Source organism: Odocoileus virginianus, chromosome 9, assembly GCF_023699985.2.
Source record: "Odocoileus virginianus isolate 20LAN1187 ecotype Illinois chromosome 9, Ovbor_1.2, whole genome shotgun sequence".
Lineage (NCBI taxonomy): Eukaryota > Metazoa > Chordata > Mammalia > Artiodactyla > Cervidae > Odocoileus > Odocoileus virginianus.
In genome coordinates this window covers 25254686-25282675 of record NC_069682.1, presented here as the reverse complement: position 1 = coordinate 25282675, position 27990 = coordinate 25254686, and the positions used below count along the sequence as shown (strand labels likewise).

Genomic DNA, 27990 nt, shown 5'->3' with positions numbered 1-27990 from the left:
AAGTGGAAACAACCCAAATGTTCATTAAATGATGAACAGATAAACAAAATACTGTCTAGTTACACCATAGAATATTATTTAGCAACGAAAAGGAATGAAGATTGACAAATGCTATACCATGAATGAGCTTTGAAAACATTATGGTAAATAAAATAAGCCGGTCACAAAAGACTACATGTTGCATGATTCAATTTGTATGGAGTCCAGAAAAGTTAAGTCTATGGAGACAGAAAAGTAGATTACCAGGAGGAAAGAGGAATGAGTGCTAACAAGTACTAAGTTTCTTATTGGGGGAAAAAATGTTCTAAAATTATAATGTGGTAAAAGCTACATAACTCTGTGACTATTCTAAAAAAAATTAAAATGTACACTTTAAATGGATGGATTTTATGGCATCTTAATTACATTCCAATAAAGCTTATTTAACTTTTATGCAGAATACATCATGAGAAACGCTGGGCTGGAAGAAGCACAAGCTGGAATCAAGATTGCCAGGAGAAATATCAATAACCTCAGATATGCAGATGACACCATCCTTGTGGCAGAAAGTGAAGAGGAACCAAAGAGCCTCTTGATGAAAGTGAAAGAGGAGAGTGAAAAAGTTGGCTTAAAGCTCAACATTCAGAAAACTAAGATCATGGCATCTGGTCCCATCACTTCATGGCAAACAGATGGGGAAACAGTGGAAACAGTGGCCAACTTTATTTTTGGGGCTCCAAAATCACTGTAGATGGTGATTGCAGCCATGAAATTAAAAGATGCTTACTCCTTGGAAGGAAAGTTATGACCAACCTAGACACATGTTAAAAAGCAGAGACATTACTTTGCCAACAAAGGTCCATCTAGTCAAGGCTATGGTTTTTCCAGTGGTCATGTATGGATATGAGAGTTGGACCATAAAGAAAGCTGAGTGCCGAAGAATTGATGCTTTTGAACTGTGGTGTTGGAGAAGACTCTTGAGAGTTCCTTGGACTGCAAGGAGATCCAACCAGTCCATCGTAAAGGAGATCAGTCCTGGGTGTTCATTGGAAGGACTGATGCTGAAGCTGAAACTCCAATACTCTGGCCACCTGATGCGAAGAGCTGACTCATTGGAAAAGACCCTGATGTTGGGAAAGATTGGGGGCAGGAGGAGAAGGGGACAACAGAGATGAGAAGGTTGGATGGCATCACCGACTCAATGGACATGGGTTTGGGTAAACTCCAGGAGATGGTGATGGACAGGGAGGCCTGGCGTGCTGCCGTTCATAGGGTCACAAAGAGTTGGACATGACTGAGTGACTGAGCTGAACTGAAAGCCATTAAAAAAGCAATGTATGCATTTTCCGCGTTGCTTATTTCATACCTTTCTTTGGCTTCCTTGAGGGCAATTTCAAGTCTCTCCACCTTCTGGTTTCCTTCCCTTAGACAATGCAGGAGCTGGCTCACAGTTAATTCCTCAAACTCCACATAATTCCTGGTACCTTCTGCAGATTTGCTCCTACATCAGGACAGCAGAAAGGTTTCTGAGAATATGAAAATGTTGGGAGTCTAACAATATTACTGGAACTAGTTAAAAGGAACAGCTTTCCACAATATTCTCCTATTAATTCTCATTTACAAAGCATAGTTGGCCTGGTGACAACCAGAGCCTGGATCCTCCATGCTGTCCGGGGAAGGAGTGAGGCTGATGAGTTGGCTCCCCTTACTCTGCACACGCTCACTCCCTCCACGTGGTCACAGTGTCCACGGCACCAGACCCCAGGACCCACAGAAGCAGTGGAGGAGAGGGAGCCCCAGTTTTGGAGCCCTGCTTTCCTAGAGGACTCATCTCCAAGAGGACCATGGTCACACATGTGCTGCCTGTGGTGACATGCAGTCCACTGGTCTTTCGCCAACTTGACAGAAAAAACCACATTCTTAAGTCAGGAGAAGAAAAAGCATTTTTGTTTTCGGTTTCTAATAACTAGAGTACAGAAATGTAGGCACGTTGGTATGTCAAATCTATTTCTTGACTTCAAACTCAGATTAAATGAAGAAGCAGTTCAATGATGAAGAAAACCACGGCCATCACTGCAGTAACTAAACATTCTGGAAAGCTACGCTGACGCTAATAGCAGCTATGCCTTCAGTAACTTACCCAAGTTCACACATCTAACAAAGAGCCAGGATTCAGGATTCAATCCCAGTTCCCATCACCAAAGCTCAAACTTCAACCCCGGAGATCAATCTCTGACTCCTTAAAATACTTTCAAACAAGGTAAAGAAGCTGTTATTAAAACACAGCTGTGTGGTTTAAAAGAAGAAGTGGTATTTACACAGCTATACATGAAGAGGAAGTGGCTTAGAGATTTCAAACACGGCTTTCTTCCTTCCCACCACTTTCAGGAAAGTCTTCTGATATTAAAAAGGCAATATGGGGGGCGGGGGTAGTTATTTCTAATTAAAAAAGGGAGTAACTTTCATTTCTGCCAACTGCCCCATTTGGTGAAAGAAATCTAATCCCGATTTTTTGCCTCATACAAGGGCTTGGCAGCATAACTGAGAAAAAAAAACATTTTTATAAGTCCATTCATCAAGTTATAGAAAAAAGATATTAAAAGTCTCTGAAGGAAGAGATGCTTAGGGAAATTTCAGGTAAATCTTCTTAAGCAGATTCATACAGTAGTAACCTGCTTACCAGGGATGAGCTAATAGCACATTCTGGGTCACAGCTACTTGTAAGAGACGCGGATGCCCAGGCCCCCTGCCATCGCCTCCTTAAGGTCCCGCTACTATTTAGGATGGCTGTCTACTAGGCACAAGTCTACTGGAGATTCCCCAGGTACAATATCTGGACACTCTGAAAAAACAGCCATAACCCAGAGCAACTACAGTCATTGTTATGGAAGACTATCCTACATTAGCCACTTTGCCTTGTACTCGGGAATGAACAGGGAAGAGAAAAAGGAAACATCGTCCTTATCAGCTGGGCAGCCTAGTCCGGGGCAGACTGCACTCGTGAACACATTAGGAAACATGGGTCTCTTAACTGAGAACCAGCTTGTTTTCACTTCTCACCTGATGGTGATGAAATACCTCTACACAGACTGGTGAGGGGTTAGTTAGCCTACCAAGGCACCAAACATAGTTTTTATTCTCTACCAGTGGGCTGCAACAATAAATATGAACAGCATTCAAACTGAACATTCTGGAAAGACCCCAGTGTAAATCAGTAAGTGGCTTTTTCAGCCCACCATGTTTGGCCTCTCAGGGGTGAGGGGAAAGTGACAAGACTGCCCAGCGTGCCTGTCTGATAGCCTGACTCTGTCTTCACATACCTGTCAACAGAATGAGTTCTTGTGGGCCCAGGACTTGTCTTGATTTCTTTTGCTGCCACAGCTGCTTCGCCCTCCTGTAAAAGCAGAAATGAGAGAGGTTTACCATAGCATGCCTATAAGACAAATTCTCCAGCAAAAGAGAAAAAGGTGAAAGATCAAGAATTTGGATGACATGTAACCCAAGGAATCTACCAAATACAGAAACATGAGATGCTTCAACTCAGTCACTCAAATGGAATGGAAGTTTATCCTTCCCTCAACCTGCATGCCCCGTCAGGATTATAAATATCCAGATGAAGATGAGAAGGCCGGGCTCCTCTCATTCAGCACAGTCATCCTGACCCCACATACAGGAAAGCTTATCTCCTCTCTCCCTCTCTTGTTGGCAGTTCCCTTCTCTACAAGTTAAGGTCACACACAGCTAATGACAATTCAGCATACTTTTCCCACACACTCCTTCAAAATGCAAAATGTGGGACTTCCCTGGTGGTCGAGTGGTTAAGAATCTACCTGCCAATGCAGGACACGGGTTCAATCCCTGGTCCAGAAAAATTCCATATGCTGCAGAGCAACTGGGCACATGTGCCACAACTCCTGAGCTCACTCACCTACAGCTTGTGTTCCACAACAAGAGAAGCCACTGCAAAGAGAAGAATCGCTCCCACTCGCTGCAACTAGAGAAAGCCTGTGCTCAACCACAAAGACCCAGAGCAGCCAGAAATAAATAAATAAATCTGAAAAAATAAAAAAATAAAATGCAAAATGCTAGAACTTGCTGAAGCCACTTGGAAAGAAGGCTGTCTTCTGTGGGCAGGGCTCACAAAGTGAAAGGCTGGCTCCCATTGAATTGAAATTCATCTGCTTCTTGGGCCACTTAGGGAACAGGGGGGACTAAGACCACTTCAATGATGTGAAAGACATTTCTAGTCCAGTGAGCTAGTGGAAAAATACAGAGGTGGTTCTAGATAATTTTGTATGCACTTCCTAAGTCTTGGGCAGTGTTTTTCTGTTCATAGGAGCAAGGCAAGAAAAACATGTTTACACTAGAAATAACTGTCACTCATCAGTGAGGGAGAACATTATGGTAACCATGCACCCCAAAGAAAGAAGCCTCATTTGGAAACTTCTGATATGCTCCTTAGACTTCCTGAATTTTATCAGTTATTTGCAGAAGGTGAAAGCTCTTTGATCAATGTTTTCATAATCTTTGCTCGTGTGCAGAATGAGTGCTCTGACACAGGGTACTTCCTGATTAGGATTTTCTCTTGACTTCAGCCCCTATTCATCTAAAATTTCTGAGGGGTGTGGGTGGCAGGGTTATTAAGAGCCATTTTCCACTTCTGTTCATCTTTAGCGCAGCAAATTAATGATAAAGTGAACAGAGTCATGCTCTGGCATTGCAGACATATCCAGTAGCCGAGCTTTTTGTAAGGTGCACTTCACCCCGCCTCACCCCCACTTGTCTCCATGGAGGGTTTTCTCTTCCAGAGACACAGTTAAGCTCTCTTCCTGCATCAGACGCGTGCTCTGACAAGGCTGGGCTGACTGTACAGTGGAGGACCATACCCTCCTGTGCCTGTCTCCCTTAGTCTGTATTCCATTTTTTTTTCTAGTAGCAAAGAAGGAGGTTTCCCTTCTAGCAGGTCTGCCCACACACCAGCTACCCGCCGACACATGCTTCCCATCAGAACAGGCCAGCCTGTGCTGCCTTGCCCAGCTCTCTTCATTTGGGGCTGCACATAAAAGCCAGTAAGATAATGCTGGCTCCAGAATCTGTCCTCGGCGCTTCCCTAGCAGCTGCTGCTGCAGCGGAGGGAGAAGCCCGGGTATTCCCTGGGGCTATGCCCAGAGCACCTCTGCTCCTGCTTTTCTCCACTTCTTATTTTTAATATGCCTACGTTCCTCATAGGACTTTGTCTGAAAAGAGGATTCTATGATTAGTAAGTGGCGAGCCTTTTGATTTTACTGCATCTGATCATGATTCTGCTTACCTAAGTGAAATGCTGAACACAGCTTTGAAACCTGGGCTGAACAAGTTTATACTTTTTTTTTTCTTTTTAGGTCAGATAAATTATTCAGGACATACTGGGGGAAAAAAAAGGACTATCTCTCCAGTCATAAAAGGTAATCAGTATTTTCCATTTCAGCTGTGATAGCCACAAGCATGATGTTTTATATTTATGCTGACTACGCTGAAATTTCCCCACTGTTTGGCTTTCCCATGTTGAAAGGAAGCAGTGATATTTCTAGCAGTTGTCCAGGTGAGGTTTTATAACTTGCTTAAGACAAAACCAAAACCAACACACTTACAGCCATCCTGATTTCAACAAAGGAGTCTTCGGAGGAGCCGCTTGAATTCAGCTTGAGTTGCAATTCAGACACGATGCCCAGAAGATCTGCCTTTTCAGCTTGGAGGCGTGCCACCTGGGTCTTCAGCTGTTCCACTTCTTGTTCCACTTCTGCCTTGGGGACCTTGGGGTCCCCAGTGATGTCCTGGAAACAATGTGGAGCAAAGTGAACGAATGACTCAGCCAAGGACTCTGCCGTCAAACTCAAGTGCCTCTATACCTACTGGTAAGACAGCTGTGCTTTACAGTAGGGAATTCTAGCTTTTCCTCGGCATTTTGATATACCATTTGAAAAGGAAAAATTTACTTTGTCGTGTGCAAATAATAGGAAGTTAAAATAAACTCATGACAAGCAAGATTTCCTCAACATTCTGAAAGAAATAATCTGATTATCATGAAAATAACCAACCAGACTTTGGCAATGGTTGACTAGTAAACTACAGCCCCAAATCCCAGAAAATAAGGATAAAGAACTGCCACAACTCAACCTCTTCCTTTTTTTTTTTTCTCCTTCCACCCCCTCTCTCCTCATACTTGTCATTTCTGCTTACAAGCCAAAGCACAAGGGCATGACAGTACGGTGACGGCAAAACACAATGAAAGGTCCAAAATCCTCCCAGCCGTGTAGGTTGGTTGTTACAATATTCTATGCTGGTGTTTTAAGGTTGCTAAAGGTAAATCTGGTGAGAAATTAAGAAAACTGAAAATTCAGAGGCTGGTACCAAGGGTGGAAAATTAATTTTGGCCTCTTCAAACATTAACGGGCTTCCCTTGATAAACTAATAAACATTAATATTTTCCTAATGTCGAGTACCTGTTGTGTTCGTCTCGTTGCAATTACCACATATGACAAAGTCATAAAAGAAAGAGCTTGCTAACATGTGGTGTTTTTACTCGGGAGAAGGGAGAACAGACTCTAGTCCACACACTGCTAATCAGAGCATGTGTTGCCTTGAACAGATTCCCTTAATGTCTTGGCTTCAGTTTCCTCGGATCAGAAAGACTTGGTATCATGCTGTCTCTGTGGCCTCATCTAGCTGTAACCTTGGCCTCCTGATTTCTTCCCTTGCGGCTCTTATAAACATGGCACCACCAGAAATATGTATACTTGAGATTACCAGAGGACTGCAACATTGAAAATTCAACCCCCTCCCCCACCCCCACCCCACAAACACCCTCTGACAGATTTTGTAAGGAATGGTAAACAGGCCCAAAGGCTCATAGTTGAACCAAAAAATAATCAGAAAGGCATGTGTATGGACCATGAATCAGCTAGTCTGTGAAGTGTTAAGAGAGTGAGAGCTAGGCAGTAATTGGCACATGAAGAGCCCATCACACCAGTGGAATCACGCTCTGCCTTCTTCTGGACCATCCCCTTGCCAGGAAACTCTCATAGGCTTTAGGAAAAAGCAACTCATAAAACTGAAGAGTTAGGTCTGCAAGGAAAAGCTCAAAGTTTGTACAGTCTCTCCTGCTAATGATTCAGACCACAGAAATGTATATTTAAAGGCATAAAAATGAAAAAAAGGAAAGGTACTGCCTAGTTGGAACCAGGAAGCAAGCAGGCAAGGGGAAGACTACATCCTGTGAGAAACCTTCACATCCACCCTCTTGACCTTCCTGAGGACACTGAGTGGAATGGACAGAAGTCCAATCCTTCCACATCTTTCCACAAAGGAAGGAAACAGTTTTAAACAAGTGCCTGAGGACCAGGGATATAAGGCCATGACTCTTGAGTCTCCGAAGTCAGGTTAATTTTCTTTTTCGCAATTGTGTGGGTCTCTTCTTCATCCTTGGGCTTGCCTGGTGGCTCAGACAGTAAAAAATCTGCCTGCAATGCAGGAGACCCATATCTGATTGATGGGTCAGGAAGATCCCCTGGAGAAGGGAATGGCAACCCGCTCCAGTATTCTTGGGTGGAGAATTCCATGGAGCCTGGCCAGACAGAGGAGCTTACAGTGCATGGGGTTGCAAAGAGTCGGATACTACTGAATGACTAACACTTAATTATCCTTGGGAAATTACAGATCTGCAAAACACCTTGTGAGGTGACACTTAAAATTTCTCTTCATTTCACTGTTTAGGCTCTGTCCATCATCTTCCTGGATGAAACTCCCAGGGTTTGTTCTCTGGGATCTCAAGCCCAACTCTCTCTTCAGTTCAGGTCAGTCGCTCAGTCATGTCTGACTCTTTGTGACCCCATGGACTGCAGCACGCCAGGCTTCCCTGTCTGTCACCAACTCCCGGAGCTTGCTCAAACTCATGGCCATTGAGTCAGTGACTTACCACCGCACAAACCTATGGCTAATTCATGCTGATGTTACGTCAGAAACTAACACAAATTGTAAAGCAATTATCCTTCAATTAAAAATAAATAAAAGAAAAGAAAAAAGGATTCTTTAGAGATCACCATGATGTCTGTGAAAAGTGAAGTCGATTAGTCACTTCCGACTCTTTGTGACCACAGGGACTATAGCCTACCAGGCTCCTCTGTCCATGGGATTCTCCAGGCAAGAATACTGGAGTGGGTTGCCATTTCCTTCTCCAGGGGATCTCCCCGACCCAGGGATAGAACCTGGGTCTCCCACATTGCAGGCAGATGCTTTACCCTCTGAGCCACCAGGTCTGTAGTTCAGTGAAATCAGGACAGAATCAGTCATACCTCAGCCTCACCATGAGGGTTGGAGGGCAAGTCTCAGTGGAAACTCCCTGCTCCTTCCCTATGCCTCACAGAACACGGGAGGCAACCCTGATGGCTGGAGGGGGTCGGGGGGGGGGGGGGTGCCTGCAGAAGCAGCAGCAAAGACAGGTCAGCGTGAGTGAGTGAGAGACCTGAGAGCTTCAGTAAATCAGGAAGATGAGAGGCTAAATTAAAAACAAACAAACACACACCTCAAGTGGTCCATGAAACAAAAGAGGTAGGGGGCAGGTGGGGGCCTGGAAGGCACAGCTTGTGGAGAAAAAAACTGATGACCAAGGGTTTTGAAGAATCCTCAGTGTCTCTCTGTCCCAAGGACTCATTTCTGAGTCCTGCCTATAGTTTGCTTCAATGGATCCTCTACACTGAAAGAAGCTGTCCAGAGCTCCAGCTTCCAATCTCAACTTCTTTCAATACGGGGACCTTTCTGGGAAACCTATAGGACTTTTCATTCAAATCTTCGATACCCGTTCTCAAGGGTATCAAAGCACATTTCTCAGGTTCTTTGAGTCAGTGGAAATGTGGCAACCTTAAGCCTCATATCACACGATATAGTATCTGTCAAACCATTTTTCAAAAATAAATGCAAAACACAAAGTGAGGAATCTACTGCAGATGGAGAGATAGGACAAGGTCAATAAGTGAAAATTCTGAGAGATAGATTTTAAAAATGCAATTCTATATCAAGGACTAAAGACCAACATTTGAATGGTTCTAGGCAGAGGTCTTTCTGTACCATCTATAATGAATACAAAATATTGATTTATAACCATAACACTCTTTTGACTATAATCAATAAGGTCAAAGTTTGACCCATTTCTTTCCTTCACCAGAGATTACACATGACTCTTAAAATTGCAACCAATCTTCTCATCACTATTCTTTCAAGATAATGCAAGCATCTAGCTGGAACTGGGAAAGTTGTGATCTTGAAGTCTAGACAAGTAAGATCCCACTACAAATATGAACATAATAAAATTACAACTGATCAGTCCACTCACCTCAAATGCCCTTTCAGTTTTCCCTGTTAATTTTCCAAGTTCTTGCTTCAGTTTTTCATTTTCAAGGCTCAGTGCCGTTAAGCGCTCTTTGGCTTCTTTGCTCTGAGTCTCAAAATAAAGGCGTTCTTCCTTCTGCTTCTCTGTCCAAGCTGAAAGCTCCTCAAATCGCCCTTTCATAGCTTGATTGTTTAGCTTCATGGCTTCTGCATGGGGTTCAGAGAGAGAGGTCAAAACACCAGGGGACTGGACTTGGGGTCATGAAGAGAACCTCCCCATAGATCACCTCACCATGTAGCTCTGAACATCAAAATGCCAGGGTTGGCCTGGGCTCCAGGGTCAGCTGGAAAGACTACATAGCAAAATGAGTAGTTTCTGCTTTCAAACAGGACTACAAGGTCTAATGTCACCGACTGCCCTCAAGACTCTCAAGAAAATAAAATTGATTTTATTGATTTATTTTAACAAAATGTCTATTAATAACTAGCTAGACTGAGGTCCATTACTCCTGGATTCCAATACTGGTTCTGCCAAAAGCCATGGCTAGAGATATTAGAATCCTTTCTCTTAAGGTAATATTTAGGACTAACTCTGTAATAATAGCAGCCTTTTTATTTTTCCTTTTAAACTTAGGGCTAAATGTCATTCTGCCATTTCCCAGAGATACATAATTTTATTCTTACCTGTATCCAAAAGTAAACAATGGGAACAGCTTTAGCCTTGCTGTTGTTTAGTCACTAAGTCGTGTCCAATTCTTCTGTGACTCCAAAAGAGGCTATAGTCACATAGCCTGTGACTATAGCCCACCAGGCTTCTCTGTCCATGGGATTCTCCAGGCAAGAATACTGGAGTGGGTTGCCATCCCCTTCTCCAGGGGATCATCCCGACCCAGGGACCAAGCCCACATCTCCTGCATTGGCAGGCGGATTCTTTACCACTGCGCCACCCTGGAAGCAGCTTTAGTCTTACTAAGAGCTAGTCCTGTGCTGTATCTCTCCCCAAGGAACCAGGTGCAGAGAAAGGGATTCACCTATAAGCTATTACCAAGGGACTGTGTTCCCAAAGGCCATGGGTGAATGGAGAAACATGGGGCTGGGTGTTGCTTACCTTTCAACTGATGGTTCTCGATTAGAAGCTCTCTCATCTGCCGCAGCAGCTCGTGTGGGGTGAACGTGTCCAGGTTTGGGTGAGCCAGATTGGGGGGTCCATTTCCTGTGGTTTCGTTGGGGCTGTCCCCCTTCTCAGTCAGGCAGCTAAGTGGTTGGTGGGACATGGCAGCAGTTCCTACGGAAAAATCACAGACTGAAAATTTAACCATCTCCCACCACACTGGGTCCCCAGGAGTTCACAAACCCACATGCAAGTCCTAAGAAGTATTCTAGAAGGGGCTGACTTCCTTTCCCATTACATTTTGAACAATCTTGATTCTTTCTTTCAAACAAGAAAGATACATCCTTGCTTCAGTCTGTATGTATGTGTCTGTATATAAAGGGGTACAGTGAGGAGCTGGGGGGTGGAGGAGGAAGAGATGGGAATGATATCAAGATGGTAAGAAATCCTAATGTGAGGCGTTCAAGAGGGTTTTTGTATGTATTTGTAGATGTGGGCAAAGTATTATTAAGTTGATTTTTTTCCCAGAAAAATGTTTTAAGCTCAAATCTCCATATTTTGGGTGAACTGTATGGTATGTGAATTATATCTCAATAATTAACTGTTAAAGAATCTCCATATTTTATTTCTTATATTTTTGGCTAAGAGGAAGGGGAGAAGTAACATATTTCAGATAATTACTATGTGCTCAATCATCACACCAGAGTGTCAAGTTCTAATCCTCACTAAAACTCAACCAAATGGGTATTTCCTGGGTGACAGAGCTGAATTCACAGAGCTCATCCAAGGTCACTTAATGAGAGGCATAACCGAGCATTAAGGATGATTCTAAAACCCAGCCCTGTCATACAATGAAGGTACCACTGAGTATCTAGGCTTTCATAGTTTACTTTTAGAAGCACACTAAAAAGACTAAGAAAACCTTGCTTAGTTCTTGCATATTCTGAGACTATTTTAAGCATATAATTTGTAAAGGGGTCACTGTGGCCACAAATAAAATGCAGGGTTAGTTGCTCAGTAGTGTCTGACTCTCTGTGACCCCAGGGACTGTAACCTGCCAGGCTCCTCTGTCCATGTGATTCTCCAGGCAAGACTACTGGAGTGTGTATGCCCTTCCCATAAATAAGATAGATGGGTATATCCCAACTGTATTTCTGTATGGCCTACCACCTCAGCAGGCACAGAAATCAAAGACTGTGGGCAAGCATTTTCTTTTCCACATTTCACAAAGATGATTCGTCCTTTCATGAGGCACTACAGGGTCACTGGAAGCTGACGGGGGAGAAGTGCTCTCTCATCTAGCGCTGTATCATAACCTCTGGGTGTGTGCTCTAGATGAGCGTGGAAGGCTGCCCCATTCAACTTACCCAAAGTTCAGATTCTACTTCATCCCTCCATCCTGCACTACCAGCAATTCTAAACAAATAACTAAGGCTTCCAGAAGGCTTTTTTCCCCTACTTCTTAGCAATGAATTGCTTACAAACAGGTTACTACTAACCTACATTTTCACTGTGTCCCAAGAACCACATCCCTATAAGTAGCTCCCACACGTGCCAAAGGAACCTGGCACTGCTGGCAGGAGGGTCAAGTATAAACGACTGTGTCTCTAAGAGACTACCAGGGACGCTTTGGTTACAGTTTGTGTTAAGTTCCTCAATGTGTGAGGGGAGAAGCTGGGGAAAGTACCAGCTATGAGTGCTTGCACGTGAATGCAACAAACTCTCGGCGCGCAGAGCACTGCTTCTTCCCCACTCTGGCAGGATGCAATTCCTGGGCTCTCTGGGGCCTTCCCAGAACTGAGTCTGGTGACCTGCTCTTGGTCTAAAGGCACCTATAGGATTAGAGACAGTGCAAGATACCTGTAGGATTAGAGACGGTGCTACTACTGAGGGGAGAGCGGGCCCTGGCACTGGTGGCCTGCTGACTTCTCTAGAGCAGCCAGCACAGGAAAGGCATCCTTGGAATTCTTTAATGAGGATGGCGATTCTGTGAAGTGTTAAACACGGATAAAGCATTCTGAGTCTTTTGAAAGCAGCTGTGTTTTACATATCCTGATTGATTTAGAAAGAGGTACACTGCCGAAGTGTGCTGTCTCTTGGCATGAGGTGACCAGAAGAGACTGCTTTTGTTTTCCCCAATAAAATTATTTGGGTTATTTTGCATAAAATAATTTGGATGATAATAATTTGGAAAAAGCCAGTTTCTGGCTTTCCATAAAACTCACTTTTTCACAGAACTATGCTGGAGCTGAAATTTCATAAAAATGGGTTTTTACTAAATAAAAAGTGCTCCTATCTATTTTGCAGAGAATTCTAAATATCTGACAAAGGCAAAATCCTTGTAACATGTTTTATTCACTTGTCAATATTAAATTTCCTCAAGTTTTCAAGGATAAGACTATACTTTTCAAAAGTAAAAGGAAACACGTAACAGATTTTTTTAAAAAAGTATCTAAAGCAGAGGGAAAGATGAGGAGGGGAGGAGATGGATGAAGAGAAGGGAGGAGAAAGGAGGGAAGGGGAAGGGGAGAAGTACCGTTCCTTTTCATTCTTGACTTTTTGTTTTATCTCCACCAAGACTTGAGGCACATCCATAACAGTTAAAACCAGTTCTACTTACTGACTTTCTGGTTGCCCAGGTTTTAATCGGGCATGAGGCGGAAAAAAAAAAAAGAAGCAGGGTTATAATAAGGGAGACAATACAAAAATAAACTGGAAGACACTAACCAGATGTGTGACCTTGAGAAGACCTCCTGTGATGATTTACTGACTTGTCTAGCAAATGATGATCATTATGGTTGCTTTCAGTTCAAAAGACCTATAAAACGTATTCTTAAGGTTCTATCAAAATCACGGTCTAGTTCCCACTGTCCAACACATATATCCCAGTACCCTCATGGCCATGCCACCCTCTCTCACTAATACAAATGCCTGTCCCAATTATAGTGAATTCTTTGTTAGGTGGCATTGCTAGAAAAAAATTCACTGCATTGTCTCTAGCACCTAGAACATTCCCAGAAATATACCCATCATAGCAATAAGAAGTTAGCATAAATGCCAAAGATAAGCATATAAATACTGTAACCAAACTTTTGCTAAAAGCAATTTAATTGATTTTTGGTGACTCAAAGTGCATTTTATGATTTTAAATATTTGGGGGGCCATCATTACAATCTATCACAACACAGTGTATATATGAGATGTCTCCTGGTAAAATGCCAGTTAGAATGCCAGTTAGAAAAGCTGAATTCTCTAAATGTTTAGCATCCCCTTGAACTACTTTCAGTTGAGAAAATGCAGATAGGTTATAAATCCCTGCACACATACATCTTCAAAGGTTATAGAAACTGGACCTAAGCCATTTACTGCAAGGTTCTGCCTGTTTAGTAACTGAATTTCTCATAAAAACCCAACCAATCTGAATCAGAAATGCATCATTTCTAGGCAGAAGGGTGATTTAATAATTTAGCATGGATATGTCAAGATTTCACCAATGAGGAAGAATGGGAACTACCTGGAAGGTAGAAATCAAAAGCAAAATCTCTAGATTTTATTGCCAGATTTGCTATCTGAATTCCTGATTATAATAATCCTTCTTAATTCCAGAGGTCAAGCAATTATAGCAGTGACTTGGCTTTGTAGGCATGAGCTTGAACTGCATTCCTGATTTGGTTTTAAAAATGGCCCAGCCCAACTTATTTGATGCAAGAATGTCCTGCTGGTTTCCATGGCAGATGGGCATATAGACCAGGCTTGAATGACTTCAACGACAGAAAAAATGGGCACATGACTTTAGCAGGCAACTGCCCATTCTATTCCAGGATGGCTGTGACTGCCAGAAAGTCATTTTGCATCCAACAGAAATCTGCCTTATACTGACTTCCATCCACTGGACATCGGACCAGCAAGAATAGCACAGAATAAATCCATGCCCTTACCCTGGTGTGGCTGATTCTCTGAATTTGCTAAGTACTCACAGGTTCACCCCTCACATGCAAAAATTAGTTTTAAACAGTGAAAACCTATTTCCTGACCATAGAGAATAGTTGGCTATTGGCAAATTCTGGCTTGGTTTTTCAAGGGGGTTGAGTAACATTCCAAGATTGCACCAACAAAATTCATCACAATCCGGGAAAAAAGAACTCAAAAGTACACATCCTATTAAGGGGCAAAAGAGGCCTTGGCTTTTATGCCAGAAATGGTAGTCTGACTTTTGGACATACAGAAAATGGAAAAAGACTTAGCCTCATCTCCCAGGGCAGGAGCTATACTTGATGACTCCTATCTCCTCTTCCCTTGAGTCTAAAGGGTCACCCAGTCCTGTCACTTCCACTTCCTCTCAATCTCCACCAGCTTAGGTCAGGTCCTTCTTGTCTTATCTGGCCTATAGCAATGTTGTCCTTCATAGAGGAAAGGGTTTTTGTCTTTTCTGTTCACTGCACTGTCTCTAGAACCTAGAACATTCCCAGAATATGGGGGTTCAACAAATAGATGCTGAATGAATTTACATAGCTTCCTCCATGGTCTGACTCATCTCTTTCCATTGCAGCCCCACCACCTCCATGGTTTCTTCCCCAACACAAGAGCATCCTCCTACTTCCACCCTTCCCATACAGACAGAGCTTCAGCTCCCGAGCAAAACAAACACGGCCTTTCAGAGTCTGGCCCCCCACTTACCCACCAGTACCATCTCCTGTCACCAACACCACTCATGCCTGGGGCACACTAAAGAGTTCACAGTTCCATGCCTTTTGCTTTTCTATCCTTTCTCAAGATGCCTAGACTTGCTGTTACCCTGGCAAACATCTACTGGACAGTTTAACGTCCAGCTCAAATAGATGTCTTATCTAAAAAGACCTATGCTTTCCTCTGAGTACCCAACAGTGCTTTACACATTCCAGTCGCTTGGTTCTTTTATGCAAAGTACTGTATTATCCCATGCCAGTCAACTTTCCCATCAAACCTAAGTCGAGGTGTTTATTTTTCCTAGAGACTGGTACACTGAGAGCAGGCTCTCAGTAAACATTTGTTGAAATCAAATGAAACTATCAAGTGTTACGAGGTAAAAGCCTTACACTTGTAAAACACTTTCTGCTCAGTAGGCAACAAATCCAACATAACTAGTATTACGAGTTTTTCTACAGTTTTACAATGGCACTCGTTTCCAGATTCTTGAACTAAACTTATTTTGAAAATCAGTACTATTTTAAAAATATCACTACAAAGGTATCTGGGTGTCATTTCATAACACATATTTCATCACTCAACCCACATATACACATGTCAAAATGAAAAAGAAAACTTAATTACTTTGAGTGAAACAGATTTTACTTAAAACAGTTTAATTTTCCTCTTTTCCTTTGAATTTACTATTCCATAAATCTCAAAGAACATACCAAACACTCCAAGTCTTTATAAAATTCAGAAAGAGTGAGGCTTGGAGAAGAGAAGACTTCTGTGCCTCCACCTAAGGTGGGGGATCGCATGGGAAGGTAAAACAATGACCAGTTCCTTTCAAAAATAACGTCTGATTTTTTTTTTTTTTTTTTTTTTGGTGTTCAGTCAGAGTACACAGCATAATATGCAACTTGTGGTCAGTTACCAAAAAATAAAAAAATACTACACCTGGCCAGTCCCCTCCCAAACTGGGGCTATCTTGGGGTGGGGGGAGGTGGCCAGGGCACCCCCTGCTCTTCTCTCCAGGCAACGAGGAAGCATGAGAGGTTCTTCCGTTAATAACTGCTGTTGTTTAGGATTTCCCAGGCAAGGATACTGGAGTGGGTTGCCATTTCCTTCTCCAGAAACCTGCATCTCCTGCACTGCAGGAGGATTCTTTACCACGGAGCCACCAGGGAAGCCCATTGTTAATAGTGCCTCTTGCTTAACCAGATCGATCCTAGGCTTTTGATGTTCAAAGTTTCGGTTTCCCACTTCATCCTTAAGCAGTTCTGTGGCACACAATTTCCAACGACAGTTTTTCTGGTGGAGGGAGGAGCCTAGCTGGAGCCTGAGTTACATTTTCTCTTAGTGGTGCTTACTGCCTACAGCTTACACAACAGAAACAACCCCTCTGGGGTTCTCGCCTCAGCAAATATTCATATTCTCTACGTATGTATCTATACCTACCCACACAAACACACACACAAGCTCCCCCAGACACAACGGTTTATGAAGATTCCTTTCAGCTGTTCAGTAATCCCATCACCTTAGAAAGCGGCCACTGGCTCTTTAGTGTACTGGGTCGTCTCGTGGAGCTAGTTTTTACGTCTTTCGAAGGTGTGTCCTTAACCCCTTCCCTTATAGTGAGGAACTGGCTGTATAATCATCCCCAATCTGTGCAAGGATGTCACCCTTAAACCACCTTCATGACCTACAGAGGAAGTCACCTGCGGCCAGTCTGGCGGGTAAAAAAGGGGGAAGGCCGCTTTGGGATGGACGCCCCTGCTGCCCTTTGGCACCAGGTCAGGATCGCCAGGGCCTGGAAACCCTCCTAGAGAGCGCCGCGGTCCAACTGGAGGAGACGCCCCACCCCTCGCCACCCACGTCCCTACCGGCTCCGGGAAGCAGGGAAGGGGGCTTCGGAACAGCTTCCAGGGCGGAAAGGGAGACCCTGCCCGCCCCTGCCCTGGCTCACCGGCGCGCGGGCTCCGGCCTCCCTCGGGTCACTGCTTCCTGGGCATCATTCCCGCTGGGAGAGGGCTCCGGACCCAGACGCAAACGCCAAGCGGGGGACCGGCCGGGGCGGCGACGGGGGTTGGCGAGCTTTAGGTTGATTTGCGGCCTCGCGACCCCGCCCAGCGTTGCTCAGCTGACCGCCGCGGCAGCCTGCTCACCTCCGCCCGGGAATTTCCCAGGCCCCGCCCTCAGGCCCGCCTAGGCCCCGCCCCATCGGCAGGCAGTCCCCCGTAGGCCCCGCCCCAGCTCTCCGCCCCTCCTTTTTCCTCCACCAGCCCACATTCTCCCAACCCCAAGGCTCGCTCATGGTCAAGGCCCGGAACCGGGTTAATGCAGACTGCGCCAAGGTGTTAGTGTGACGGCCGTGAAGGACGGGGTTAATTAAAGCAAACTGTTAAGTAAATGAAGTGTGAGCAATCTGTCATCGTCGAAGGAGGTCCTTTTAGAAGTCGAGCCACAGGGGTCGCTGCATCCCACCGAAAGAGGGAGATGAGCCTCTTGTTAAAGGGCTTATATTTAGATACAGTTAATTGAGCACGCACCGCTTTCCACCCAATTTTGCCCTTAAAACAGACTTTTAATTAAAAACACAGAGCCAGCAGGATGTTTCTGAGGCTTTTGTTGCCAGGGGAACAGGCCAATCGTCGACATTGGCTTCAAATGCTCCAGACAGGTGGGATTACTGGATTAACCTGGATTGCATCTGCAAAGCAGTGGTACTGATTTACTGAACTAGAGGAGAGTGGATGCCTCTGGACACTATAGAGTGAAATGGGAGGAAACAAGACACAGAAGGAGGGAGAGCCGCCTAGGTTTGCAAAGTAAGCACTTCGAGAAGGGATTAGCAAGGGCGCAGACACAGGCGTCTGATCCCAAGGTCGGGGTCTCCCCGCCAGTGCGGCCGGTTCTCCCGGTAACAGGCCTCCCGTGCAAGATAAGAAAACAAAAATTGAGGGAGAGAGGGCCTGGGGGCAGGTTTGTCCGGAAGACCAAGAAGGACATCACAAGAGAGAATTTAATGTATGAATGAAAAGGCTGACGCCGCTTAAATCGGCGGGATACCAAGCACATTGTTGCACATGGAAGCTGCTCGCTGGTTAGAAACGGAAAAAAAAAAACAAACAAACAAAAAAAACAAAACCCAAAACAAAACAGACAAAAAAACCCACACACACACAACCCTAATCCAAATAGGAAAAGGGGAAACGCGCCCTCTCCTGGTATCCTGAAGGATTCAACTCCTCTATTTAGACAGCCTGCTCCAGGCCAGCTCTTTTTACCCGGCCCTTAGCATCACCCTGAGATTTAACCCCCTGCTCAAGGTAGAAAGAAAGTCTCTCAGTCCTGTCAGACTCTTTGAAACCCTGTGGACTGTAGCCTACCAGGCTCTGCCGTATATGGGATTCTCCAGGCAAGAATACTAGAGTGGTTTGCCATTCCCTTCTTTCTCCAGGGGATCTTCCTGACTGAGGGATTGAACCCAGGTCTCCCACATTGCAGGCAAATGCTTTACCCTCTGAGCTACCAGGGAAACCCACTCAAGGTACAGAGGACAAGCAAATCAGGGCCTGCCCCAGACCCAATTGCCGACGGTCCCTCCTGGGCTTGTTAGGGGCGAGTCATCTCCACTGCCTTACTTCTGTTATTTTAAACAGAATCTGCCTGCAATGAAGGAATCCCAGGTTCGATCCTTGGGTGAGGAAGATCCCCTGGAGAAGGAAATGGCAACCCACTCCAGCATTCTTGCCAGGAAAATCCCATGGACAGAAGAGCCTGGTGGGCTACTGTCGATGGGTTCCCCAAAAGTCCACACAACTTGGCAACTAAACCACCAAGGAGAGAGAAAATGAGTATCAGAGAATCTAATACTCATTAAAGGGGCAGGGAGTGGATGGGATGGGGCAGGGGGATGGCAGTTGCGGGGGGCGGTGTCATACACAAGACTGCCCCTAGTTGTGGAGTGCAAAGGTTGAGAGTGGATGAGTTTCTGGTAGAGAAACCGATCAGACCCACTTGTTCTGGAAATATTGAGCACTCCCACCACATCATAGTTGTGTGACCCTGGACAAGCTACCTAATCTTGCTGTGCTTCATTCTCTTTATCTGTAAAATGGGGCCTCTAATACAGGTCCAAAATTCCAAAGATCTGAGAATTCAATGCCTTCCTTAGTTCTTTTGGTGGCAAAACTGACCCAAACCAATGTAGAGTTATTGTCTTTATTTGCACCACTTGATATGATTGTTTCTTTGAAGGCACCTTATTTAGTTTGTATGAGATCTGTTTTGGACCCTCTTGGGGAAATTATATTATATAAATTACATGCATCTTATTGCCCTGTAAAGTCCAAAAAATTCTGGATTCAGGAACAGCTTGCGCCAAGGGCTTTAAATAAAGGATTTGGATATACAGAGCTTACTGCCTAATGTCACTGTGAGGATTAAGGGATAATACATGTAAAACACACAGAACCATGCCTGATGCACAATGTAAGTTGCTATTCTTACTGTTGGGGTTAGAACCAACTCTGTTTCTTAGCCTGAGTAGTCCAGAGGGGTGCCTTCTTCCTCTCTCAAGCTCCCATGAGTAGATAGAATCTAAGTGCAGCTAAGAAAACTGAAATTATGATATGCTTTCCGCTGTTCACTGATGTGGTTTTGTGGTAGGTGAATGCAAAGCAGTGTGGTAGGCTATTTAGTGAGATACTCATTTGTTTCATGCTTTCGGTGCCCCTTCTTTTTGCTTGGTGAAGGCAGCTAATCACTTTGTGTTTCCTGTCGCGGGGAAGTTTGCAAGATTCTTGGAAGATCAACCTTTCTCTTGTCTTTAGAGAAAGCCCAATCCCAGTAAATGCATCGTCTACCCCAGGTGTCCTGGAGGGAGACTGCAGAGAACCCAGGTGGGGTGGGGGGCTTTCATGGCGGTTGAGGGGAAGAGTGAGTCCCCCAGAGTGGGAGGTGGGTGGAGGCTGGTGGTCTCCTGAGCATCAGAGTGACGCCTCAACCTCTACAGTATTAGGACCATGGCCAGCTCTGGGAGTGACACAGCTGTATGAGGCATCTGTTGGACCCTGGAAACTGATCTCACAGATTCAGCAGGTTCTGGAATCCAGGCTTGTCACTGGAAATAACCACTGTTATTTAGTTATTATTAGTTATTGGTTTATTATTAATTATTGTGAGTTAGTTATTCAGTTACTTAGCAGAGCGACCTGCCTTCTCCTTAGTAGAAGCTTTATGGTAGATGGCAAGGGTACCAGCCTCAATGGGCTGATCAAGTTAACGTGGGCTGAAGAATAACTGGCCCAAACTCCAGTGGATACCAAAAGCCCTCTTGGATTGTTTCATGACCCCACGAAAGGAGAGTCTCCACTCAAGGCCTTCAAGATGTTCAAGAGTGGATTTTCCTACACTCCTACAGGGCCAGGGCTGGCTGGAGAGAAAGTAAAGATATATTACATTTTAATGCACATCTGAGCTAGTGGTAGAAAAATGTACACACTTGGGAACCAGATTCAAAGACTATCTAAATTATGATCTCCCTATACCGTGATTCCATATTGTGAAATGTCTAGAAAGGGGCAGCATAGACACAAAGCAGATGTGTGGTTGCCTGGGGCTGGGAGTAGCTTTGACTGCAAAGGAGCTTGCGGAAATTTTGAAGAGTTGATGGAAATATTCTAAAACTGGGTTGGTGAATGCAAAGATTGGTAATGAGGATTGCACAGCTCTATTAGAATAGACATGATTGAATTGTGCACTTAACAATGGGTGAATTTTAAGTCATGTAATCCTAAAAGAAATCAACCCTGTACTCATTGGAAGGACTGATGCTGAAGCTGAAACTCCAATGCTTTAGCCAATACTTGATGCAAAAAGCCAACTCATTGAAAGGACCCTGATGCTTGGAAAGATTGAAGGCAGGAGGAGAAGGGGTGACACAGGATGAGATGGTTGGATGGCATCACTGACTCAATGAACATGAGTTTGAGCAGACTCCGTGAGATAGTGAAGGACAGGGAAGGCTGCTGTCCTGCAGTTCATGGAGTCGCAGAGTTGGATACGACTGAGCAACTGAACAATAACAAGTTATATCTTAACACAGCTGCAAAAATACACCAAGGGAGTTCTTTGGTGGTCCAGTGGTTAGGACTCTGATTTCACTGCTGAGGGCTTGAGTTGGGTCCCTGGTTGGGGGAACTAAGATCCTGCAAGCCATGTGGTGTGGCCAGAAACAAACAAACAAAAAACAACCTACTGAAAATAATGCCATAAGTAAATCATCATGCTGTCTGGTAAAGTGTATACCCCTTCTGCTGTTGGGCCAGCATTGTAATGGCCATGTCAGTCATCTACTGTGTAACTTAGCTGAGTCTTGGTTTTGTTTGAGCTTTAGTTAGATTCAGTTCACCATTGGCTCCAAATATTCTCAGAATGAGTTCCTCAAAAAGTTCAACAGAATTACCTTGTGACCCAGAAATTCCACTCCTAGGTATACACCCTGAAAAACTGGAAACAGGGACTCAAATAAGTGCATGTAAATGCCTCTAATAGGTTGCTTTCCTCTTACTGATACCTGGCATTGCGGTGTCTCCCAGGATGAGAAGTGAGGCTTCCATTCATCAGAGCAGCCTCAGACAAGCATCTGGAGTCCCAGGGCCATGGCTCTGCTTTTGAAGAGCCAGAGCAAGTGTGTGTGGGGGATCTACACTTCCTTCCTCTCTTTCATAGCTTCACAGCTCTAAACTTTGAAATAGTCAACTCCGTGGGAAGAAGCTGAGGGTTTATCTTTTAGGTGATCTTCAGGCCTCTGTGAACACTGAATAAGAAGACCATATTTCAGTTCAGTTCAGTTGCTCAGTCATGTCTGACTCTTTGTGACCCCATGGACTGCAGCATGCCAGGCTTCCCTGTCCATTACCAACTCCCAGAGCTTACTCAAACTCGTGTCCATCGAGTCAGTGATGCCATCCAACCATATTGTCCTCTGTTGTCCCCTTTTCCTCCTGCCTTCAATCTTTCCCAGCATCAGGGTCTTTTCCAATGAGTCAGTTCTTTGCATCAGGTGGCCAAAGTTTTGGAGTTTCAGTTTCAGCATCAGTCTTTCCAATGAATATTCAGGACTTATTTCCTTTAGGATTGACTGGTTTGAGCTCCTTGCAGTCCAAGGGCCTTCAAGCGTCTTCTTCAACACTGATGAAGAAGAACTTTGATCAAAATGTTCACCATTGAACATTTTGAATTATGTTCATCAACATGATGAATCTTGAAGTTCAAAAGCATCAATTCTTTGGCACTCAACTATCTTTATAGTCCAACTCTCACATCCATACATAGGTACTGGAAAAACCATAGCTTTGACTAGATGGACCTTTGCTGGCAAAGTAAAGTCTCTGCTTTTTAATATGCTGTCCTTGTCTAACTCAGTGAAACTATGAGCCATGCTGTGTAGGGCCTCCCAAGACAGACAGGTCATAGTGGAGAGTTCTTGACAAAACGTGCTCCACTGGAGAAGGGAATGGCAAACCACTTCAGTATTCTTGCTTTGAGAACCCCATGAACAATATGAAAAGACAGAAAGATATGACACTGAAAGATGAACTCCCCAGGTCAGTAGGTGCCCAGTATGCTACTGGAGAAGAGTGGAGAAATAACTCCAGAAAGAATGAAGAGACAGAGTCAAAGAGAAAACAGCACCCAGTTGTGGATGTGGCTGGTGATGGTCTGATCCTACAAAGAGCAATATTGCATAGGCACCTGGAATGTTAGGTCCATGATCATTGTAATACTACTTATTAATTACTTCCTACTTCTTCTTCTTGTATAAACACAGAAGCTGTCATAATCCCTGCCATTTGATTTTCCAGCAAATCAAAGCAGAGCTTGGAGGAACATTAAGTTCTTATTTCTTCATTTTGCTGTAAAGCTGCTAAGAATTCCCGGTGCAAACTTTTTTGTTAAAGTATTAATTACCCATCACAGTTGATGGGGACTTAATAGCTCAGTCAGTAAAGAATTGGCCTGCAATGCAGGAGTCTGCCTGCAGAATCTGCCTACAATGCAGGAGATCCTGGTTCAATTCCTGGGTCAGGAGGACCCCCTGGAGAAGGAAATGGCAACCCACTCCAGTATTCTTGCCTGGGAAATCCTGTGGACAGAGAAGCCTGGTAGGCTACAATTTATGGGGTCACAAGAGTTGGACACGACTTAGCAGCTAAACCATTACAGTTGATTTGGGAAAATAATCACTGTGAGATGCCACAATTCTTCATCATGGTCTGAAAAGCATCAGCAGCTAAACCATTACAGTTGATTTGGGAAAATAATCACTGTGAGATGCCACAATTCTTCATCATGGTCTGAAAAGCATCCCTGTTTTCTTTGTGTGCCTCAGTGAGAAATGGGCTTGGTACCTCATTTTCTAGAGAGTTTTTTTGCTTTTGATTAACTAATTCATCTGTCAGTATTGAAAGACATGGATTTTTCTTGTTCTTATCTCCCTTATTTTTTTCAAAACAAGATGTCTTACTTCTCAGAAGAATTGTATGGTGGAGTGAGGGACACAGACCTGGGTGTCAGACTACATATTTTATATTATTTGTATATTATTGTTATATTCTATATTTATATTATACTTTATATTATACTATATATAAATAAAATTATATATAAATATATATATAATATATAAATAAAATTATATATTATACTATATGTTTATATTATAAAATATATTTATAATATATTATATATTCTAAATTATATATATTCATATTATTATATATTATATATTACATTAATATAATTATGCTATATATTATATAATATTATGCTTATGTTTATATCATATACTTGTATATTACATATATATTATATTATATATATACACACACATATATATATTACAGAGGATAAGATAGTTGGATGGCATCACTGACTCAATGGACATGAGTGTGAGCAAGCTCTGAGAGATGGTGAAGGACATGGAAGCCTGGTGTGTTGCATCCATGGGGTTGGGCATGACTGAGTGACTGAACAACATTATCCTTATAGTATATATTATATTTATGGTATATGCTTATATATTACATATATATGTCATTTTGATTTTATGATTTGAAATACACATGTATATATATATATAGAGAGAGAGAAATACTGACTTATTATGAATAATTGGCTCATACAATTATGGAGGCTGCTGTTGGTAAGCTGGAGACATGCAGGCTTGGGTGTGATGGAGAGCTGATACTGTGATTCCAGACCCCAAACTGGCAGGTTTGAGACCCATAAAGTTGATATTTCAACTTGAACCTGAAGGAAGGAATAAAACTGATGTCTTAGCTCAAGTCAGGCAAACAGGAAGAATTCCTTCTTATTAGGGGCAGAGTCAGCCTCCAGTTCTAGTCAGGCCTTGAACAGATTGGATGGGGCCCACCCACTTTAGAGAGGGCAATATGCTTTTTTCCCAGATCAATTTAAATTTAAAATTGATCCCAAAACACCTTTATGAAAACACCTAGAATAATGTTTTTTCAAATACCTGACTGAAGAAGGGAAAGGAAGTGGGAGATGGTAGAGCTGAAAGATCATTAGGAATAGGAGACAGAGGGCAAGCTACAGTTTCGTTCACACTTGGCATTGATGGTGCAGGCTGTGGTTCCTTGCTGGATTCAATTCTATCTACCCTCCTGAAAAAGTGAGCCAGGGATGTCTGGATGATAGCTCTTTTTTTCCTCATCATAGATGACATGGTATCGCTGGATTAGGTGCGGAACACCTGCTGCAGCCTTCATGTACCATTCTATATTTGTATCCTCTGCCTCCAAAACACAAGCCTTGTTTCTTGTTTTTGGGGTTGCTTGGGATTCTTTTTGTTAATCATGAGATAGCAGGAAGGAGCATATTTCCAATGCAAGTTCAACAACAGTTTAACTGTGGTAAAAGAAAAAAAGATGAGTAGGCAACTTCAGGGAGAAAAGGTTAATTATGGTTCTATAATCTTGTCTCCATAAATGTATGGACTATCAAAAAAATAAAAATGTATGGACTATCACCGTGGCTGCCTTTTTATCCCTGTACTTCAGCACTTTTGGTTGTTCTCTCTATTTATATGGAAACCGTTTATATGAGATTTCAGGAATGAATTGTCCTGTATGTGGGAATGCTTAAAGAGTACTTACAAAAAAATTTTCTCCTGATTTTTTTTCTCTGCACTATGGAAAATGATTTTAGGGCTGTCTAACAATACAGTGCAGTGATTTTTTTTTGGTCACAATCCATTTCCAATAGAACAAACATAGTACTTTCACTTTTTCTTGCTTGTTCACATGGCATGCTAGTGTTGTTCAGTCCCCAAGTCGTGTCCAACTCTTTGCGATCCTATGGACTGCAGTACACTAGGCTGCCCTGTCCCTCACCATTTCTCAGAGTTTGCCCAAGTTCATGTCCATTGAATTGGTGATGCCATCCAACCATCTCATCCTCTGTCACCTTCTTCTCTTTCCACCTTCAATCTTTCCCAGCATCTGGGTCTTTTCCAATGAGTTAGCTCTTCACATCAGGTGGCCAAAATACTGGAGCTTCAGCTTCAGCATCAGTCCTTCCAATGAATATTCAGGATAGAGTTCCTTTAGGATAGACTGGTTTGATTTCTTTGCTGTCCAGAGGACTCTCAAGAGTCTTCTCCAGCACCACAGTTTGAAAGCATCAAGATTTGGGCACTCAGCCTTCTTTATGGTCCAGCTCTCACATCTGTACACGACTACTGGAAAGACCATAGCCTTGACTATACAGACTGTTGTTGGCAAAGTTATGTCTTTACTTTTTAATATACTCTCTAGGTTTTTCATAGCTTTCCTTCCAAGAAGCAGTCTCTTTCTAATTTCAAGCCTGCAGTTACACTCTGCAGTGAGTTTAGAGCCCAAGAAGAGGAAATTTGTCACTGCTTCCACCTTTTCCTCTTCTATTTGCCGTGAAGTGATGGGGCTGGATGCCGTGATCTTAGATTTTTTTTTAATACTGAGCTTTAAGCTGGCTTTTTCACGCTCCTCTTTTTTTACCCTCATCAAGAGGCTCTTTAGTTCCTCCTCGCTTTCTGTCATTAGAGTGGTTATCATTTGCATATCTGAGGTTGTTGATGTTTCTCCTGGCATGCTATTATTTTTATGTTAAGTAAAACAGGACACTTAAAATAAAGATTTCATGCATTCATTCTTAAGCCTCCCTTCCTTTGGAACAGGCTGACCCTTGACTAGATTGTGGAAATGAATGTTGCATAAATGGTCATAGTATTTCCTTTGACCTGAATTTGGCCTTTTTATCTTTCTATTAAACAAAACAGTATACTTAGAGCACTGGTGAATGACCAAACAAATTGAGTTTCCCGTCCATAAAAATCTATGTGGTGGTTTTGTAAAGAGTTGCATGTTTCTCTACTTAATCTTATCTTCATTGACTCCCCAAATGCTATTTCTGAAAGATTATAAATCTCATATTCTCTTCTCAAAACCATTTCCTTTTCATACACTTAAAAAATCTCTGGCTCCTAAACAGTCTATCATATATTAGCTGATAAAGTAAAACAGCAGCTGCATATTTCACACACATAAATCTGCCCTTGGGAATAAAAAAAGAAGTTTATTTTGGCCAAACTGAAAGTGTTAGTCTCTCTGTCATGTCCAACTCTTTGTGACTCCATGGACTATAGCCCCCTAGTTTCCTCTGTGCATGGAATTCTCCAGGCAAGAATACTGGAGTGGGTAACTATTCCTTTCTCCAGGGGATCTTCCCAACCTAGGGATTGTCAACTAAAAAAAAAAAAGTACAACTTGAGAGTTGTGAGTTAAGTTTTATTTGGGGCAAAATGAGGACTGCAGCCCCCAGGAGATAGCTCTGAGAGACTGCTCCAAAGTGGCAATGGGGGAAAGTCAATATACAAGGTTTTGGTGAAGAGGGAGTTCAGTGCCATGAAGCACTCATTTTACAAAAGGATTTTGTTAGTCATGAGGATCTGATGTCACCATGAAGGGATTTAGTGCTTCTCTAGATGTGAGGAGATGCAAGGATTGAGGTCATAAAATCTGTTCCTAAAAGCATCCAACTATCTAAAGACCTGTCCCACCAGATTCCCTGGAGCACAGAGTGCCTCACTCCACCCTGAACTCCTACAGGGGTTGTTGAAGGTCCACAGCTGTGGCAGCATGGGGTTCAGTGTCCATACAGGCAGATGGCAAATACCTTTGTTGTTCAGTTGTTGGCACTGCTCTTGGTAAGTGCCAATTTGTAGTTGACAGGATCAAACCTTGGTCTCCTGCATTGCAGGCAAATTCTTCCTTTACTGTCTGAACCATCAACAAAGTCCTAAGATGACTTTAACTGGCAGTCTTCATTGAAAATTTTGCAGATGATATACCCCTTTACTGTGTTAGCAGGAAAAAAAAATGAAGAAAACCATTAGTATCAAGAAAGTCATTTCTTTGTAAAAATTCTGCTTTATCTAATGTATTTTGTTCTTAGGGTCTAAAAAGCATTTTTCTTCTTGTCTTCTACTTAAACAGAAACACAACAACATCATTCCCACGTTAGCATTTAGCCTTCCAGTTGTTGCTTAGAGTCATTTGAAGTGCTTTGTTGTGATGTGTGCAAAAACTTAAACCTATCAAAATGGGCTTGGAATCATTGCTGCTAGCAGAGCAGATTTAATTTTTTTGTTTGTTTATTATCTGTTTGACACTTCCCAGGCTGCTAGCATTTCTGTTGTCTAGTTTCCAGGCAACCCTCACCTTCCTCACCCCCAGCCTACTTTTTCTGTCTCCTGCGTGTATTTGTAAGCCCATTTGCCAGGGAACAAAGGCTGTGCTTCC

At 43.2% G+C, this 27990-nt stretch overlaps 1 protein-coding gene across 5 annotated transcripts in view; it reads right to left on the bottom strand.

Annotated features, from left to right (window-relative positions):
- OPTN (optineurin) overlaps positions 1 to 17308 on the bottom strand; it is a 38743-nt gene extending 21435 nt beyond the window's left edge. For 2 of the 5 annotated variants that reach the window (XR_002311605.2, XM_020881310.2), the window contains exons 1-6: positions 17088 to 17308; positions 10451 to 10627; positions 9347 to 9549; positions 5610 to 5792; positions 3300 to 3373; positions 1346 to 1480 (exon numbers count right to left, since the gene is read on the bottom strand). Coding sequence is in view for 4 of the 5 variants with exons in the window: in XM_020881310.2 (XP_020736969.2) it covers positions 1346 to 1480; positions 3300 to 3373; positions 5610 to 5792; positions 9347 to 9549; positions 10451 to 10616 (761 nt within the window). In the remaining variant the exon portion in view is untranslated. Of the gene's footprint in view, positions 1 to 1345; positions 1481 to 3299; positions 3374 to 5609; positions 5793 to 9346; positions 9550 to 10450; positions 10628 to 12313; positions 12408 to 13180; positions 13206 to 17087 lie in introns of those variants that run through there. The other 3 variants (XM_020881302.2, XM_020881306.2, XM_070472079.1) reach the window with 3 other exon arrangements.
- Between the last annotated feature and the right edge of the window lie 10682 nt (positions 17309 to 27990).